The following is a 17,825-nucleotide window of genomic DNA, read 5'->3' on the forward strand; positions in this document are numbered from 1 at the left end:
TCCTTCACATCTGTTGGCCCTTCATCCAGATGTGACACCACATCTGGATGAATGCCAAGTGCCATTGCAGAAATGTCTGCAATCTCTATGATAAAGACCATGGAGTTTGGTGAAATTTCTAGAGCATCATCCAGAAGTGTGGCCAGGCACTGCTCCCAAAATCTCCCAGCATTTGCTGGTCTCAGGCTGAAAAATAAAAGTGGCACGGAATTGTACATAATCCTTCCTACAAGAAATCCATTGGTTGGATTCATCCCTGTTCCACTTCAGAAATGGTGTAGGAAGTTTTACATCAATCTTTGGTCCCAAAAAGAGTCCAAAAATGGCATATTTTTTTAATGTACAGTAGGACAGCAAAATGGGCCCTGGCACATTTGAAGGGGGGGGGGGTGCACAGACTGAAAAATGTGGGAAGAGAAGCCCAAAGGTTTTATGGGGGCCCTGGAAAGTGAAGCAATGTAATTCCCTTTTTATCATATATGCTGTCACTAATCGCTAGAAAGTTCAACCTTCGTCAAGGAAAAGAAAAGGAATCATGTAATCCATTCCTTTGTGTGTACTTGAATTCATGCATTCAAGAAAAAAAAAATGAATGCACATGCTTCTCTTGGCTGAATGTTCTAGAAAGCTGTCATACATATATATAAGACAAGGGACATCGAGTATAGTTCATTCATAGCCTAGGCCTTTTGTAGCCTAGCTCATTCTGCATGTGGCTGGCCCACCACAGGGGACCCTGGAACCTGAGAAGGGCTCCTAAAAGCACCTTGGCCAAAAAAGATTAAGACTGGCTGCACTAGGCTTCTTAACAGTGCAGTCCTAAGTAGAATTACACCTTTCCAAGGCTTCAGTGGGCTCTTGTTTAGAATAACACTGAAGAAGCAAATAGCTGAGATTCTCATTGAACTCTTGGTGCATATGTTCTCTTTTGCATTTTGAGGACCCTGAGAGGGGCCTTGCCCTGTATGTTTGCATCACCGGAGGTCTGTTGGGTGGTTAGGGGCCCTGAACATGTTTCTTTTTTCTCTGGACAGGTTCCTAAGGAGAAAAGGATTCTTCCCTCGGGAACGACAGGACGCAGTGAAATCGGGAAGAGGTGAGAGAACCAGGGGGAACATCTATATGTTTTAATGATAATCCCTCCCTTCCTCAGGATGACATACTCAGGGGTGGCCAAAGTGTGGCTCTCCAGATGTCCATGGACTACAATTCCCATGAGCCCTTGCAAGCATGTTCTGTCAGGGGCTCATGGGAATTGTAGGCCATGGGCATCTGGACAGCGACAGTTCGGCCATCCCTGGCATACATGGTTCTCTTTGTGCCCATTTTATTCTCCCAACAGCCTCTTGCGGCAGCTGAGGCTGAGAAAGACTGACGGATATAAGGGAGCTTTGTGTCTGAATGTGGGTTTGAATCTGGATTTCCCAGCTCCCTGGAATTAATTGGCCATTTGTACCCCTGCACCATGCTGGCTGTATGAGTGAATGGTGTTTTAGGGGTTAAAAATGCTTCAGAAAATGGTCCAGCGTTTCCTTTCATCTGGCCTGAGAAGAACTGAATTTCACCCCATGTCCTGTTTCTATCCCCCCCCCCTTCCCAGCACATAAAGTTTGCAAAGGACATAGAGAAACTTGGAGGCTTTTTCTGGACTTTCTAAACTTGTGGTGAAAGTGATTAGCCTGGTTTTGTTTCAACCGCTTCCAAAAATGGGCTGTGTTCTTCCTTTCATCCTTTTTGGCTTCCTCGCCAGCCAGATAACCCTACCAGAATAAGTTAACGGTCACTCTGGTATCTCTCAGTTCAGTTCCACTTCCTGGACTCTATGTACCCTTAGCTATGTGTTGGGTTTTTTATATTCAAAAATAAATGTTCTATTTTTAAACGGTTGCCCTTTCAGTGAGCTTATAAGGCTTTGCCCCCCTGCTCCCTTTTGGCCTGTGAGGGCCATCAGGCAAACATGGGTGAGGCCAGCTTCTAGATCGCAGTGCTGGGAGGCAGCCTCAGGGGAAGGGCTTCTGGCTCTGTTCTACTTATTGGCCTCCAGGGCAACAGGTGAGCTTCTGTGTGAAACAGGATGGTGGACTAAATGTGCCACTATTCACTCTCATGCCACCACTCCAGACCCAGTTCCCTCTCCTACTAGCTCTGCCAAAGGAGGCTTACAGATCAATTAAAACAATTAAAATAGAGTGTAAATGAATCACATTACAAAACTGTAATGACCAGTTAACTGTAAAACTCTTGTAAAGGGATGGGCACAAATCACATTTCTGCGGTGCAGTTCATGGTTCATTGCTGAACCGCTATGAACCAGGAGGTTGGCTTGCAAATTGAACCAGTCCATATGGGTTTTTGTGACCCCTGCTTTCCGCTACCTGCCTCTTTTCATGGGGAGCAGAAAGCAGGGGTTTAAATAGTTATGAGTCATTTAAATTACTGCTTTCTACTTCCTGCAGGAAGGCATGGAGAGCAGAAAATAGTGGTTTAAACAACTCTATGTGGCTCAGCTGTTTGAAGGGGTTTTCTTGGGCAATGAGCCCAAGGGACTGACTGCTCAAGAAAACCTTTTCAAATAGCTGAGCAATGTGAGAAAGCAAGAGTTTAAATGCCTTACATTTTCATGGCAGTTTGTGGTCGGACTGCAGTTTGTTAACCACCAATTGGCCAAAATTCATCCTGAACAAAGATTTGTGAGTTGGTTTGTGCCCTACACTGGTTGCTCTGTATCCCCAGGGCCCTCAATCTAAACATCCATCTGTATTAATCACTTACTTTTAGGTATAAATGCATGTAGAAGGAAATGTATTACAGGCACTACGTACCACCTGCCAAGAAACAGGATGGAGAATGTTTGAAGATACGTGGCCATTGCCACAAGATAAGCTGTTTCACTGATCAAAAACCAGGGGGGGAAAGTAGATGGTAAAAGGATGTAAAGGATGGAATGGAGGAGTAGTTACAATGAAACCTTCTGCATCTCACTAATCAACTTCTTTCCTGTTCCTTCCTCTAGGCACTGCCATGGGATGGAATACGAACCGGAGATTTCATCCTTTGAAAGTTCTGCTCATCTCATGAAGCTCCTCGCTGAAAACGTGTCCATGAACCAGGAATATTCTGACCTGCCCAAGAAGAATGGCTTGGGCTTGGATGGCATCCCCCCTCCTCACAAGCCGCCCGCGCTGCCCCCTGGCACCAGCAAGATGGAAGCCAGTCCAGAGAACTACATGATAAATTCAGGGGACGTCTATGACAACGGCGCACTCAATTCCCTCTTCGACACCATCCACGTGGCCCCTCCGCAGCAGAGATGGCAGCCGGACAGCACCTATAAAGAGGACCCGCAGGAGGTTAGAACTGCATGCTGGCTTTGTAGCCGTTTTACTCGGTGGTTCATTATTTTGTAAATGAATAAACAAACTGATGACCTTCGGTGGGTGTGCATAGGTGGCCGGGGGGGGGGGGAATTCAACACGTTTTGAAATCTGACCCAGAAAACCTGGTGGAATCTGGACTGTGAAACTGGGTTTGTCGAGTTTTCCCAGAGCCGAGTCAAACGGTTCTGCCCATCTCAGTGCAGGATGTGACACGCATGGTGTATAAAATGGGAGCAGCACAAGTTGTACTAAATAGGCGTGCAGAGGGAGCGTCCTTTACATGCCATGTTAACCGTCATGGAGATTCAAGGGATGATTTTTTGTTTGTTTGAACTTTAGTTGGGAAGACATTCTTGATGTTCTTTCGCCTTCTTTCCTTCCTTTCGTCTTCAGTCCTTGCACGTAGGAGGGGGGTGGACCAGCTCTTTGCCTTACTGGGGAGGTTTCCAGAAGACTGCTGAATCAGTGGGCCTCTGTGGTGATGGCAGCACTGTAGAGGCCATTTAGCCCAGATGGCCAAGTCTACAGCCATTCTCATAGCCCCCCTGGACCACATCCAACCTAAGCACCCCTCCAATTTTCCCAGTTCTACACATGCTCCCTTGGCTTCCTTGCTCCAGGACTGTTCTTATCACAGCAGGATTGATCCAGCTACAGGACATAGCCAGAACTCAAACAGATAAAATAAGAAAGGAAGGAGACAGAGACCCACCCAGCCCCAATAAATGCTGTCTCTGTCTGTCTGTCTGTCTGTCTGTCTGTCTCTCTCTCTGTTTACAGAGGGATGCACCATTTTATGTATCTATATGATATGATAACTGTTTTTTAAAAAATCAGTAAAAATGTTGATTCAATCTGGGTGAGCAGAATAATAGGGTTTGGGTGAAGGAGAGATCTCCAGTCCAAACAGCATAATATATAAGAAAGCCTTAAAGATTCTGGGTTTGCTAATAGCTAGTCAGCCTGCTTTCCTTTCCACATATCTCTGAAGAAAATAAATGCTATTTCCTATTAACTCCTCAGCTTACTGGGACACTTTCTGACCAGGAAGTGTTTGGGGTAGTTCATAATGCTTAGTTCATAATTTGGATGGCTCATGATTTATCTGGCACTGTCTAGAAAAGCTCCCTCTCTTATATATAGTGATTCATCACCATTTTGACAGTAGGTTCTCTGGGATTTTCTCCAAAGCCTTACTTAAGTAACAAAATTCTGGACACACTCCACACTTTGGCTTGGAGATTCCCATCTTGCTGCATTCAACCCCTGAAGATGCCAGCCACAGTTGCTGGCCAAAAGTCAAGGACCAAAACTACCAGTCCCCACAGCCACACAGCTTGGAAAAACCTGGAACCACAAGCTGACTTCGGCCTTGAAAGCCTTTGGCCATTCAACAATGGTGAAGAGATGATCTTGAGAATTGTGTCTTTTGCTTAAGGTCTGACCCTGTTGCCTTAAGGTTGCTACAAGTGGCAACTTTCTCTGTAGGCCTTACCACACCAAAAAATAATAATAATAATAAGCGTGCATTTAGAGGGGATTTTCATCTTCCCATATCAGTCAAATCTTTACTAGCTAAACTTCTGAACAGTGAAGCCCCAATCAGAATTTGTGGCATCCAAAGGCTGCTATTTACTGCACCCCTCCCAAAAAAGCACGCACACAAAGAATTACAGATCTTCTGATGCCTCGCCTGGTTTCACACTTAGAATAGAGTTACTATAGAGCTGTCCTGGTTTTGTATTTCTACAGTCGGTGATCTTCAGTGATATTCTCAAATCCCAGACAGAAGCACCGTGCTCAGAAGCTTACTCCCCTGAAGATACCAAGAGGTAACCAAAGAAAGTGGGGGGGAGGGGGGAGGTGGAGACGACACTATGGCCTTCTCTATAGTGGCACCTCTGCCCTGGAATGCCTTTGGAGCAGGGTTGCCAGCTCTGAGTTGGGAAATACCTGGGGACTTGGGGCTGGAGCCAGGATTTGGGGCTGGGAGGGAACTCACTGGAGTATGAGGCTATGGAGTCCACCCTCCACAGCAGCCATTTTCTCTAGGGAAACTGATCTCTTTAGTCTGGAGATGAGCTACAATTACAGGGGATCTGGGGACTGTCAGCTCTATTTTGGTGGTTATAATTAAAAGAGACTTGTTGCTAGCCTTGCCCATCTCCACCCAAGCATGGAGGCATCCCCACACAATGCTGAGTTTGTTATCCTGTCCTGAGAACAGAAAGTTAGATTTTAAATTAAATTAGATACTTACATTACATTACAGTCTCATTGTCCCAAATTTAAAAAAAGAAGAGGGGATTGTAAGAAATGTAGGCATAAGAGTTGAATGAGGTTAGCATAGGTAGTGAGATAAGAAACCAATATCCTTGTTGAGTCCTGGGGTTTCCATTGTCTTGAGTTTTGTAATAATGTGCATTTCTGCAATCTCCATTTCTAGTCTGTTCTTGAAGTTTCTTTGCAATAAAACAGCAACTTTGAGGTCCCTTTTAGATGTTTTAAATGAATAAGAAAAAGGAAACAAATGGCTGTTTGTCTGGTCATCTGTAGCATGGAAGAATTTTCCAGGACAACTAGGCAAAGAAGCCTGATACAAGTTAGGTCTTTTACATGTCTGTATGGTTATTAAGCGATTGAAGCCATTTTTTGAGGCCTAGTATTATCCAAGGGGGAAGTCCCTCCAGTTGCACCATGCCTAGGTCGAGCCTCTGCGTCTTTCACAGTTAAGTGGCACAAACTGTTCTATTCACATTCCATTTTTGTTGTTGTTCCATTCAAGTGACTTTGAATATACACTGGGATCTCCCAAAGCAATTCACATCAAATCGGGTGACTCACCCATGGCCTACCTCAACAAAGGACAGTTCTACCCAGTCACCCTGAGGACTGTTGGAGACGCCAAATGTTTACACTTGACTTCCAATAAAGTGAAGGTAAGAAGTCACTGCCCACACATATAACAAACTGCTATAACCATTTGTAACAAATTGCTGAGCCAGCTGCTATAGAGATCTCATTTTACTTGCTGTACCATCAACTTCTGTAAAGTGCCGTAAAACTGTTATCTGTTGCCGGCTTTGATTTTGCAAATGAATTTATACATTCAGTCTGTGTTACGTAGAAATAAATGTATACATTCCATCAGCAACTCGGCTTTCCCTTCCTTTTCTAGAGTGTGGTGATGGTCGTGTTTGACAACGAAAAGATACCAATGGAACAGCTCAAGTTTTGGAAGCACTGGCACTCCCGCCAACCCACAGCCAAGCAGAGAGTCATTGATGTCGGTAAGGACAAGAGATACTTATGGCTGGGGGAGGGCCTTCTTGCCCAGGAAGAAAAAGAAAAAGATCACACGAACTTTCTCTTATCTATGGGATTCAGTCCCTTTGCAGTTCTGGGTGGCATTCTGGTGTTCATTTGAACTGTTTACCACGAATTACCACAAGTGCCTCCAGCCGCCCCCTTCATGTAGTAGCCCCCTGAAAATCTTTTGGTCTAGCACCCCGTGGCATGTAAGGGGTTGCCCCTGGAATAGGAAATGGCACTTTGTCTGTGTGAAAACCTTCCCTCTAAAGCAGGGATTCCCAGCCATAGGGACATGCCCCCCTGGAGGTTTGCAGGAGATCTTGAAGGGGGTCCATGGGAGCTCTGAAGTGGTGTGGGTCCTGGCTGTCTTCTCAGCTCCTACTCTTCTTTCCGGCCTACATGAGGCAGAGCCACCATAGGCAGTGGGAGGGAGCCAGAGGAGGGCTAAGGGTGTGGCTAGTGATGTCACTTTGGGGTGTGTGGTAGGGGCGAGGCCAGCTGACATCACTTCAAGGGCTCCTCGAAGTGTGAAAAATTATTTCAGGGGCTCTTTCATGGTCAAAAGGTTTTAAAAGGCTTGCTTGGTGCCTGCTGTCCTTTCTTGGGTGCTGAGAGAAAATGTTTCTTTTTACTCAGGCTTTTAACTAGGGTTTTAAAACTTTTATAAACTTTTTTGGGTTTGTTTTGCAATCTGTTTTTCATCAGAAGATTATTATGAGGATTGTTTATGCTGCTAAATGTGGGTTTTAATTTGCTTTTACATTTTTTGGGAGGTGTGGAGTGGGTTATGCTTCTTAAATTCGCTTTTATGTTCTGTATTTTAATTGGCTAGGGTTTTAACAGCTGCTAAAATTAATGGCTTAATTTTTATGATTTGTTTTTACATCTTATATTTTGTGAGCCATCTTGAGCAAGTCTCTGATGAGATGGCGTCTTAATGTTTTAGAGTAAATGAAAATCGCTGAACCCTCCTTTCCATGAGTATAGGCACCAAGCTTCTCTGGATTTTGACCTTTGCTTCCAGGTGTAGTTTAGGAAGAGTTTTTTAATGGTTTAGCAGGGTGGGGTTTATCATTCCTCTTTAAGAAGATGGGAGTTGCTCAATTCCAAAAACTAGAGTTTGGCGATTAGAAGAGTCATTATGTATTAAATGCCTTTCAGCTGACTGTAAAGAGAACTTCAATACCGTGCAACATATTGAGGAAGTAGCTTACAACGCCTTGTCCTTTGTCTGGAACATTCATGAGGAAGCAAAGGTATGACTCTAGAACCTTACAAAGGGACAAGTGTCCACACACACACCCTTTATTACAAAACTGTTATCTATTTGATACATTTGTAATGATCATGGTTTCTCACTCAGAGCCACAGGACATGTAGTCCCAAAAGTTCCTCGTGGTTCCCTAAGGAGAGGGAATAAAAGTTTGAAACTGCTTCAGTGCTGGCATTTTAGTTTTACCTACAGCCCATTACAAAAGCATGTCCCAAACAGGCTGTATGAATTGACCTGCACTTCTCCTCCCAGGCACTGTCGGGAGCAAAGGAAGCATGCTTCAGCCTGGGACTGGCTCTAGGTGACCCACCATGTCACTGTGCTGGGCTGCCTTCAGCTTGGTAGATTACAGCTGGGCTTCAGTCTGCAAATAAGCCTGCATTGCACAGGGAAGTCCAAGCAAAGAGATCTATTTATGAAAAACGGGGCAGGGATGAAGAAACCCCAGGAACTTGATGATTCTTGTTTTTGTTTTTTTTTGTTCCGGGATTTCAGTGAGACCTCTTCTTTCTAGTCCCAAAGACAACCTTGGCCCTTTTGGGGGGCTATTTTTATCTTTACGCAGTTCTAAAAGGTTACATACTCTCTCTGAGGCAACATCCTGTTTTCCCCACTCCCCTAATAGAAATATCCCAGGCATGCAACGAGCCCTGTGGGGCACTAAGGTTAGATGTGATTTTGCACTTACCGGAAAGATTGCCTCCTTTCTGGCCCAGGGCGGTTTGAAGGTGGGGAAAGCTTCTGAGTTGCTCTTGGAGGCCCTTCCTCACCACCTTCTGCTCTTCTCCTCCCCTCCTCTGAATGTCAAACAATGCTTATTAGTTTCTCTGTGCCAGAAAGCCACAAAGACATCCCTCTCCCTCCCACACACACTTTTCCAGCCCTTCTTCAACTCAGAAACTAGATATGCTTTTCCTATTACTTTAGTTTTGTCAGGGCTGACTTCTACTGCTGGGGCAGTCTGATGAATTCCACCACCTCAGAGCGGAAAGGAAGAACACCTTCTGGCGATAGAGCCAAAAGAATGAACCAAGTTTATGTGAAGAAGCTGAACAAGGGATCAGCACCTGCTTTTGCATTTTGCATTGAGAGCCAGTGTGGTGTAGTAGTTAAGAGTGGCAGACTCTAATCTGGAGAACCGGGTTTGATTCCCTGCTCCTGCAGGACAATTGCAGTTCTCTTAGAGCAGTTCTCAGAGAGAGAGAGGGAGAGAGAGAAAGAGAATACATGATTGCTGTCATTAAGTATTTCAAAGGTCGTCACTTAGAGGAGGGCAGGGAAAGGTTCCTGATAGCAGCAAAGGATAGGACCAGCAGTAATGGGTTTAAACTATGCATAGAATGATACTGGCTAGATATCAGAATAGGCTGCCTAAGGAGGTGATGACTCCCCTTCATTGTCAGTCTTTAGGCAGTGGCTGGATGCTTTAGGCTGATCCTGCATTGAGCAGGAGGCTGGACCCGATGGTCTGTATGGCCCAGCTCTGTGGTTCTATGATTCTATCACCCCTTCCCATCTCTGATGATGTCATCTGTGGGGGACAAGTGTCTTTTGAGCATGTGCAGGGTACATTTCCTTCACCACCGAGCAACTCCCAAATGCCCCTGCACCATTAGAATTAAGCAATGGAACTTCTTCCTCCTAAATCGTGGCCCTCTTTTGAGAAATGTCTAGGGCTGCCATCTCCAGCACTGGAAATTCCTGGAGATTTGGGCATGCTGCCTATGGAGGGCAGGATTTGGGAAGGAAAGCTGAGCAGGGATATGATTCTACACAGGACGTTCTCTGAAATTGCCATTTCCTCTGAAGGGCTGATCTCTGCAGTCCAGAGATCAGAAGAAGTCCAATTCCCAACTTGAGATTGGTAACTCAACCTTTGATGGCCAGTTCTCCAATCTCCATTGCAACCAGTGGCTTCTGCATTGGCATGCTGTATGTGTGTGGCATCTGAGCAATGCATTTGAGGACATGATCGTCCCAGGAACCTGCTGGAGTTTAGTGCATAGTTCAGACCTGTGTTATTGAATGATGAAATAATCTGCTTCTCCTTGCAGGTGTTTATTGGGGTGAACTGCCTGAGTACAGATTTCTCCTCTCAAAAAGGGGTGAAGGGTGTCCCTCTGAACCTCCAAATAGATACTTACGACTACAGCACTGGGACAAACCGACTGGTCCATCGAGCTATTTGCCAGATCAAAATATTTTGTGATAAGGTAAAGTCCAGCTTTGGGGGGCAGGTTTCCTAATGGAAAAGGGCTAAAGGAAGACTCTGGGTCTCCCACCATGGCTTTCTAACCTAAGATCTTAGTTTTTAGGAACATCTTTGCAAGAGCTCATCTGCTAGGAACAGCCTCGCAAAAGCTCATCTGCTAGCTACTGGGGAGGGAGGTATAGAAATGTAAGAAATAAATAAATAAACGAATGATGAAGGTTTAAAAAGCAAGCAAATTAAGCTATCTAAGAGAGTCAATTGAAAATCAATCAGGAATACAATGGTGAGCTTCTAGGAGGTATTACTTTTCACTGCTGAGAGGTAAAAGCCACAGCATGAGTCAGTTTGATGCATGATGCATCAGGAGTAGCCAACTGCTCCAAATGGTTGATTGCTTTGCAAGCAGTAAGCATTGAAATAGATATGTTAGTGTGGTTCTTGGCCTGCATTTAGAGTTCCTAGTTACTTACTCTCTTTCTGATACAGCTTTGTGTGATTATAATGCCATCCCAGTCCCTTCTTCCGGAGATGTGCTCTTGACAGTCATTTTTCTTCATACGATAATTTTGCTGCCAGCCTTTACAGTGATGGGAATGTCAAAATTTATTTATATTTATATTTATATTTATATTTATATTTATATTTATATTTATATTTATATTTATATTTATATTTATATTTATATTTATATTTATATTTATATTTATATTTATATTTATATTTATATTTATATTTATATTTATATTTATATTTATATTTATATTTATATTTATATTTATATTTATATTTATATTCAGCCGCTCTCAGATTTCTTGCGGTGGTTTACAAAAATCCACAAATACAATAAAATCCCATTAAAAACCATTAAAACATAATTAAAACACAATATCAAGATGGCAGATAATAAATATATAACCCACTCCCCTCCTCACGTTCAGCAAGGGTCTATCCCTCTCTGTGAGCCCTGGCTTCATAGCAAAAGTGCTTTATGGGGAGGCCATCCTAGGTATTTTCCCAGTACTATTGCACTAGGGAGGGGCTATGAAATGGCCCGCCTCCATTTGTGAAGCCCTCCCCCTTTAAGTGCTGTGATTCGGATTCTTAACTTGGAGGTGGGGCCTGCAGTTCCCTCAGCATCACAAGACTACAGAGATCAGTTCCCCCTGGAGGAAATGGCAGGTTTGGAGGGTGGGACATGAGTGGATTATAGTACTATGGAGTCCACCCTCCAAACAGCTGTTTTCTCCAGCAGAACTGATCTTCGTCACCTGGAGGTGAGCTGTAAAACCAGGGGTCCCCCAGGTCTCACACGGGGACTGACGCCCCCTACTCATAGGTTTTCTGTTAGTGTGAGAAATGTCACAAGTACTCGGGAGCATGTGGTTTGTGGCGAGGAGTTCATGGAAACATTTTGCCTGAGAATCTCTGACCTTTCCTTCCAGGGAGCAGAGAGAAAAATGCGGGACGATGAACGCAAACAGTTCAGAAGGAAGGGGAAATGCCTGGATGCGAATAATAACGGTTAGTGTGACAGAAGCCGGTGGGGCTGACTTTTGACGCTGCCGTGCTGGGAAGGATGTTGAGGGTTGGGGGATGTTAGCCCTGGAATAAGCTGACCAGATTGTCCCACTTTTGGAGGGACACCTGGGGGTACCTGGCAAATTGTACTTAAGTTGAAATTTAAAAATTTATATTACAATACTATTTTTGTGTTCTATGAAACTTTTTGTTGCTCGATATAGACCACATTTTTAGTCAAGAACACCCCCCTCCCCCGGTCAATGGTGTCCCGCTTTACCAATGTTAAAATCTGGTCACCTTACCCTGGAACCAACTCTTAAAGGGTGGGAAATCAAGTTACAAAGACCTTGTTGTGGCCATCAGGGCTAGGTGTCAGATGTGCAATGGTAGTTTTGTTCCTCCCTCATATACATGGGCTTGATTCTACATGTGCACAAACAGAGAACAGGCTTCAAGTCCACCCCTCACCCCCCTGTCCTTTTTGCATTCAGAGATTGCTCCATTGCAAAGATCACATGATTGTAATTTTTGCAATAGAGTGTTCAAAGAAGAAAAGCTGGGGGGGGAGGGTTATACCCCACTTTTCACTACCTGAGAGAGTCCCCAAAGCGGCTTACAATCACCTACCCTTCCTTTCCACACAGTAGATACCCTGTGAGGTAGGTGGAGCTGAGAGAGCTCTGAGAGGTGACTGGCCCAGGGCCACCCACCTGGCTGCATGAGGAGGAGTGGGGAATCGAACCAGATTCTCCAGATTAGAGCTTGCCGTTCTTAACCACCACACCAAGCTGGCTACAGGATGGGAAAGCAGCACAGGAGGGGTAGGTAGCCTGATCCAGATGCATCACGATCAGAACAGGGCTACCTGCACCTGGAGGACAATGAAAGCTTTTGCATTGCTTGTGGTAGCTATGGAGATGCTGTGAACCTACAATGGTCTTGTCAACAAAATGCACAGTGCTTTAGGACTCTCACTTGTAGCGAACCTGGTTTCTGGTTGATTCAGGTGGGCCACCGTGCTGGTCTGAAGGAGCAGAACCAAGTGTGAGTCCCAGGCCACCTTTAAGACCACCAAAGTTTCATTCAAGGTATAAGCTCTCCTGTGCATGCACATTTCCTCAGATACCTAAAGAAGTATGTGCATACATGGAAGCTTATACTTTGAAGAAAACTTTGTCTCAAAGGTGCCCCTGGGCTCCAACTTTGTTCTGCTGCTTTGTGGTTTCAGAGGAGATATACTTTTCTGCCAAGTGGCTCCCAAGGAGGTTTACAGCGCCTTCTCCCTTTCTCCATGTTATCCTCATGATTGGTCTGAGACTCCTTCAGTAGTGAAAAAGCAGGGTATAAAACCCAGGTCTTCGTTTTTTTCTAAGAGAGAGTGATTGGCCCATGGTACATCCAGGAGGCTTCCATGACAGGGTGGGGGTCTGAACCTGGGTCCTCTCCCCATACTCTAACCCAGTGGTTCTCAACCTTCCTAATGCCGCGACCCTTTAATACAGTTCCTCGTAGTTGTGGTGAACCCCAACCATAAAATTATGCCAGTGTTCTTTCACAGAAATTAAACTGAAACTGACAAATGGCATGAAGATCCATGGCATGAAGATTGTATATACATTGGATTATTTCCGGGGATTCTCAGTTCAGTTCTGCCTCTTGTCCCATCATGCTGATCTCGCTCTTTTCTGCTCCTCCAGAAAGACAAATGCTCTATCATAATCTACCCTGCAAGGCTGTTGTGTGGATGCCCCTCCCCCCCAGCCAAGCTGCTTGCCCTGCTGCAACCCCTGTGAAAGGGTCGTTTGACCCCCAAAGGGGTCCCGACCCCCAGGTTGAGAACCACTTCTCTAACTGCTTCAGCACGCTGCAAAGACAATCTGCTTCCAATTATTAGCTCAAGGTCCACCAGTCATGTTGCATCAGCCAGTGGAAATCAGCCTGGCCCCAGCTGGGACTGAAATGGCTGTATAAAAACTTGCTTCTTTGGTCTTTGCAGTGTCAAACTGAGCTTCATCCTCTGCCTTCCCCCCTCCCCCCCCCACCTCCTTTCACTTTGGGCGTCTGGTCTTTTAGACTTCATGCTGAGATTAATGAGCAGCGCGAAGTTACTGTAGGCACTCTAGGAATTATTATTATTAATAATATATTGCGAGACAAAGGCTCCTGAGCTCTGTTCTCGATTTTTTTTCTTTGTTCCCTAGACACATATAATCACTCTTGTCTGAGAATGAGATCTTGCAGGTTATACCAACTCCCTTCCCACGCAAACTCTCCAGGCCTTCTCTCTCTTATCTAGTCTCTTGAAAGCCAAGATCGCTTTATTTCTGAAGGCTTTAGGAGGAACGGGCTGATCAGATTGTGTTTGCCATTCCTGCATTCATTCTTACTTTTTATTTGTTGGCTCTCGGTTTATGTGTTTTGTTTTATGTTTGTTTGGGCAGGAGGAGCGTGCCTGCCTGCTAGGTTTCAGTTTGATTTTTCAAATTGCTGCATGACTTTATTTATTTATGTTTCTATTTATATACCTCCACAACTAGTCGTCTCATGGCAGTTCACAAACAAGTATTAAAATTGCAATATAAAATCCCCATACAACAATATATACAACTACAAGAGATGGCGTAAAATTAAAATCTAAACCCAACTACACCCAGCCCCACTGTTCCAGCCAATGGACCTAGCTGAAGATCCCAAACAAGATGGCCTGGTGGGTCTTGCTCGTTAAAAATTAGAAATAGAAGTAGAAATGGGGGGAGGGGGGGGAATCCACAGATCAAAACTCCTGTCACCACCCTGGCCTCAACCGAATGCCTGGCGGAAGAGCTCCGTCTTACAGGCCCTGCGGAACTCAGAAATCTTTGACTTCTTCCACATGGAAAGGATTGTCCGTATAAGACTCTTTGCTGCTGAAAATGCAATGGCAATGGAGCACTCACAGCTGTTTTTCCTGGATTTCCCTTGTCTCAGCTGCCCTTCTCCTACAACCACTGGAGGGTATTTTTTTAAAAAATCAGGAATTGCTAGATTTCTTTAGCATTATGACTATAGAATCATAGAGTTGGAAGGGATTTCCAAAGTCATCTAGTCCAACCCTTTGCAGACTATGGTGATGATCTACATGTTTCCAGTTTTCATTTGTTTTAAAAAATAAGTCGCTAACCCTTTTCATTATGGAGCCATAAGGGAAGAGGTAGAGTTCTTGCAGGACCCTTTGGAAGGTTGAAGATGGAAAATATCAGTGAACTGGGAAAGCTAGTGCAGAGGTTAAAATGTTGGACTACAATCCAAGGTTCCTGGGTTCAGATCCTCACTTCCAGTCACCCTGGGTCACTCTGTTAAGAATGGGCTCAAACTAGTTCAAAACTAAAGTTCGTGACAAACTTTGGCTGGTTCAAGGTTAATGAACTGAAGTTTGTGGCAGGTCAACTACCACAAACATTCCACAAATTTTCAAGTATTTCATGGCAGTTCATGAATGGATACATTTTTAGACCATCTCTGCTAAATCAAAATGTTTACCAGACTTCAAAACAACAGGGGAGAGATTGTAGAGGAATGGGTGGCAGGATGAGATTCTCTGTGTACTTGATGGGTGAAGCTTGTACTTCTGAACCTGCACCTTAAGCGTCCCCTAAAAGCATTTTCCTGGGGGCATCCTTTTTGGAGGGACATAACTTGGACCCCTAAAGTCCAATCTGTACATAACTTGGAGAGCATGTGAGGCAGCATCAGGGGGAGGTCTTAGGTGAGTTTGATGTCTCTAGCTTGCACAGAATAATTCTATACACTCCTGACCCTCTTGAATCTGCACCTGTCATTTCCTCAGAATGCACTTTCCTGGGGGCATCTTCTATTGGGGGGGGGGGCTGTAACTCAGACCTTGAAAATCCAATCCTCACCAAACTTGGAGGGCTGGTAGAGGAAAGACAGCTGGAGATCTGTGAATCAGTTCATTTGGCACCTAAAAGGTCGTGATGGTTCGTGACTCATGAACCGGGCACGCCATGCAGGAAGATCTGAGCCAAGCGGCATTTTCCTGGTTCATGCCCATCCCTACTCTCTGTATCTTGCAGCCTACCCTATCTCACAGGGTGTCGGTAAGGACGAAATGGAGTGGAAGAGCCATGAACTATTTGAAAAAAACTGACCTCCTTGGAAGAAGGGCAGGGTTAATATGCACTAGATATATTATGCTTTAATATGCCCTTCAGCACTTCAGAGGTGAAAATGGGGACACACTTGCATGCTTGTTCACATACCTTTCTGAACCTCCTCTCCACTGAGGAAGGTTGGCCAAGGCCTGTTTGCTAAGTTTGCATTCTGCAGGAGGTGGGGCTAGGTGATCCTGGAGGTCCCTTCCAACTCTATGGTTCTAAGTCATCTGATCTATTTATCAGTAGCTCATCTAGAGCTAATTTCCAAAATAGCGATTCACCAGGAGCAGGCCTCAGCACCACATCAAATGAGGGTGAGGGGCATTTAACAATCCTGACAGAGTGTTCTTACAGTTCAGCACAGGTTTGGTGCTCTTCTCCTTGCTGCATCAGTGGTGAACAAGGGGATTTCTTTTCTGTCTTCCAGGTTTGAAAAGCTGTTTGGTTTCAGGCTTCCGGGGCAATGAACTCACGTACCTCAAGCCCCAGGCAGACCTGGAAACCCAGCCTGTCTTGTTCATCCCAAATGTCCATTTTCCAAACCTCCAGAGATGTGGAACCGTAAGTCCCTTTTTAATGGTGCTACCACAATCCTTTCAAGGTCCAGTGAAAGTCCTGAGATGCTTGTTGTGCTATAGGAAAGCCTGTTTTCGGTGTTTTTATAGGAAATTTTAAAAGATTAAATTCTGGCTTATTTTAAAGAAGTGTTGCTATTGGGTAGGGAGGGGGGTTTTGGTAGAAGTTTCAGGCTATGGGGGTGTTCTGCATAAGGAGTTATCCTGAATGGAAGAGAGGCAGAGAAATCCAGCAGATGAAAACATAACAACAGTTGGGATATGAAACAGACTGCAAAATGATTATCTACTTCTTGAACTTTAGCAGCGTTTAAAACAAGGGCCATTTCCGCATGGAGGGGTAAAACGCAAGTGGCTTCCTGCTGGCAAATGTGGAAAATTGTAAATCGCAGCCCTCCTCACGGGGAGACCCCTCCCATGTTTTCCCTCTGCCCCGTAGAAGCTTTTTGCCTCCTGTAAGGGACAATAAGCTGAACTTTTCCCTCCGCTCCTTGGCTTATCAATCACAGCAAGCCCCCAATGACAACACAGCAGCTATCTCGTGGATTGAAACTTTCTTTCCGCAGTTCTCCAGGGAGAGGACATGTCATCCCGTATAGGAGAGGAAAGTGGTTTGTGATAGAAAGTTTAAGGCACCCTTAAACCAGAATTCTATGGGTTAGTCTGGCCTGTAAACAAGCTGTGCTTGTAATATTGCTGTCATCTGACTGAAGAGGTAGGAGGAACTCCTAGGAGGGAAAACATAGGCTTTGAGGAGGAATTTTAAAGTGGGGATTCAGAGAATCCGGTGAAGTGTGAGCAGACTTGGGCCAATTCCTCACTCATAGGATAATGCACTTTCAATGTGCTTTGGCAGGTGGATTTTCCTGTGCAGGAAAATCTACTTCTAAAGTGCATTGAAAGTGCTTTATCTATTGTGTGCAGAATAGGCCTAGTATTTAGAATAGGAGGGTGAATGAGAGTGGTTGTGTGTTTGTAGACCAGGGATGTACCATTTCAGAGACTCTGGCTATACTCAAGATTAAATTACAGAAATGCAGAGTACAGAGAGAATATGTGTGTCCATTTACTTGTGAATCACAGTGGCAAAACTGGATTCAAGTGGATAGCTATGTTGGTCTGAAGTAGCACAACAAAATTTGAGCCCAATGGTTTGCCTGAAGCAGTGTGCATGGACATGAAGGTGCCACTGGACTTAAGGTGCCACTGGACTTCTTAAAGGTGCCACTGGACTCAAGTTTTGTAATGGCAAAACCAGTTGTCCTAATTTTTATTTTTGACAAGATTTGTGTCCTTGTGTATCTGTAGTGACCTTTTGGTTGTAAACAAATAAACATGACACTCCTCCACTAGGAAGCATTGTGTATACATAGGACCTCTGCTTGGTTTGTAACAATAGTT

The 17,825-nt window shown here is 44.6% G+C and overlaps 1 protein-coding gene across 1 annotated transcript in view; it reads left to right on the forward strand.

The window, feature by feature from the left end:
* GRHL3 (grainyhead like transcription factor 3) overlaps positions 1-17,825 on the forward strand; it is a 58,331-nt gene that overhangs the window by 21,536 nt on the left and 18,970 nt on the right. The window contains exons 4-12 of the mRNA XM_077337621.1: positions 1,035-1,096; positions 3,014-3,350; positions 5,130-5,209; positions 6,163-6,316; positions 6,556-6,667; positions 7,851-7,945; positions 10,017-10,175; positions 11,617-11,695; positions 16,277-16,410. Of these exons, the coding sequence (XP_077193736.1) occupies positions 1,035-1,096; positions 3,014-3,350; positions 5,130-5,209; positions 6,163-6,316; positions 6,556-6,667; positions 7,851-7,945; positions 10,017-10,175; positions 11,617-11,695; positions 16,277-16,410 (1,212 nt within the window). The remainder of the gene's footprint in view (positions 1-1,034; positions 1,097-3,013; positions 3,351-5,129; positions 5,210-6,162; positions 6,317-6,555; positions 6,668-7,850; positions 7,946-10,016; positions 10,176-11,616; positions 11,696-16,276; positions 16,411-17,825) is intronic.

This window comes from Paroedura picta, chromosome 5 (assembly GCF_049243985.1).
Source record: "Paroedura picta isolate Pp20150507F chromosome 5, Ppicta_v3.0, whole genome shotgun sequence".
Taxonomy (NCBI): domain Eukaryota; kingdom Metazoa; phylum Chordata; class Lepidosauria; order Squamata; family Gekkonidae; genus Paroedura; species Paroedura picta.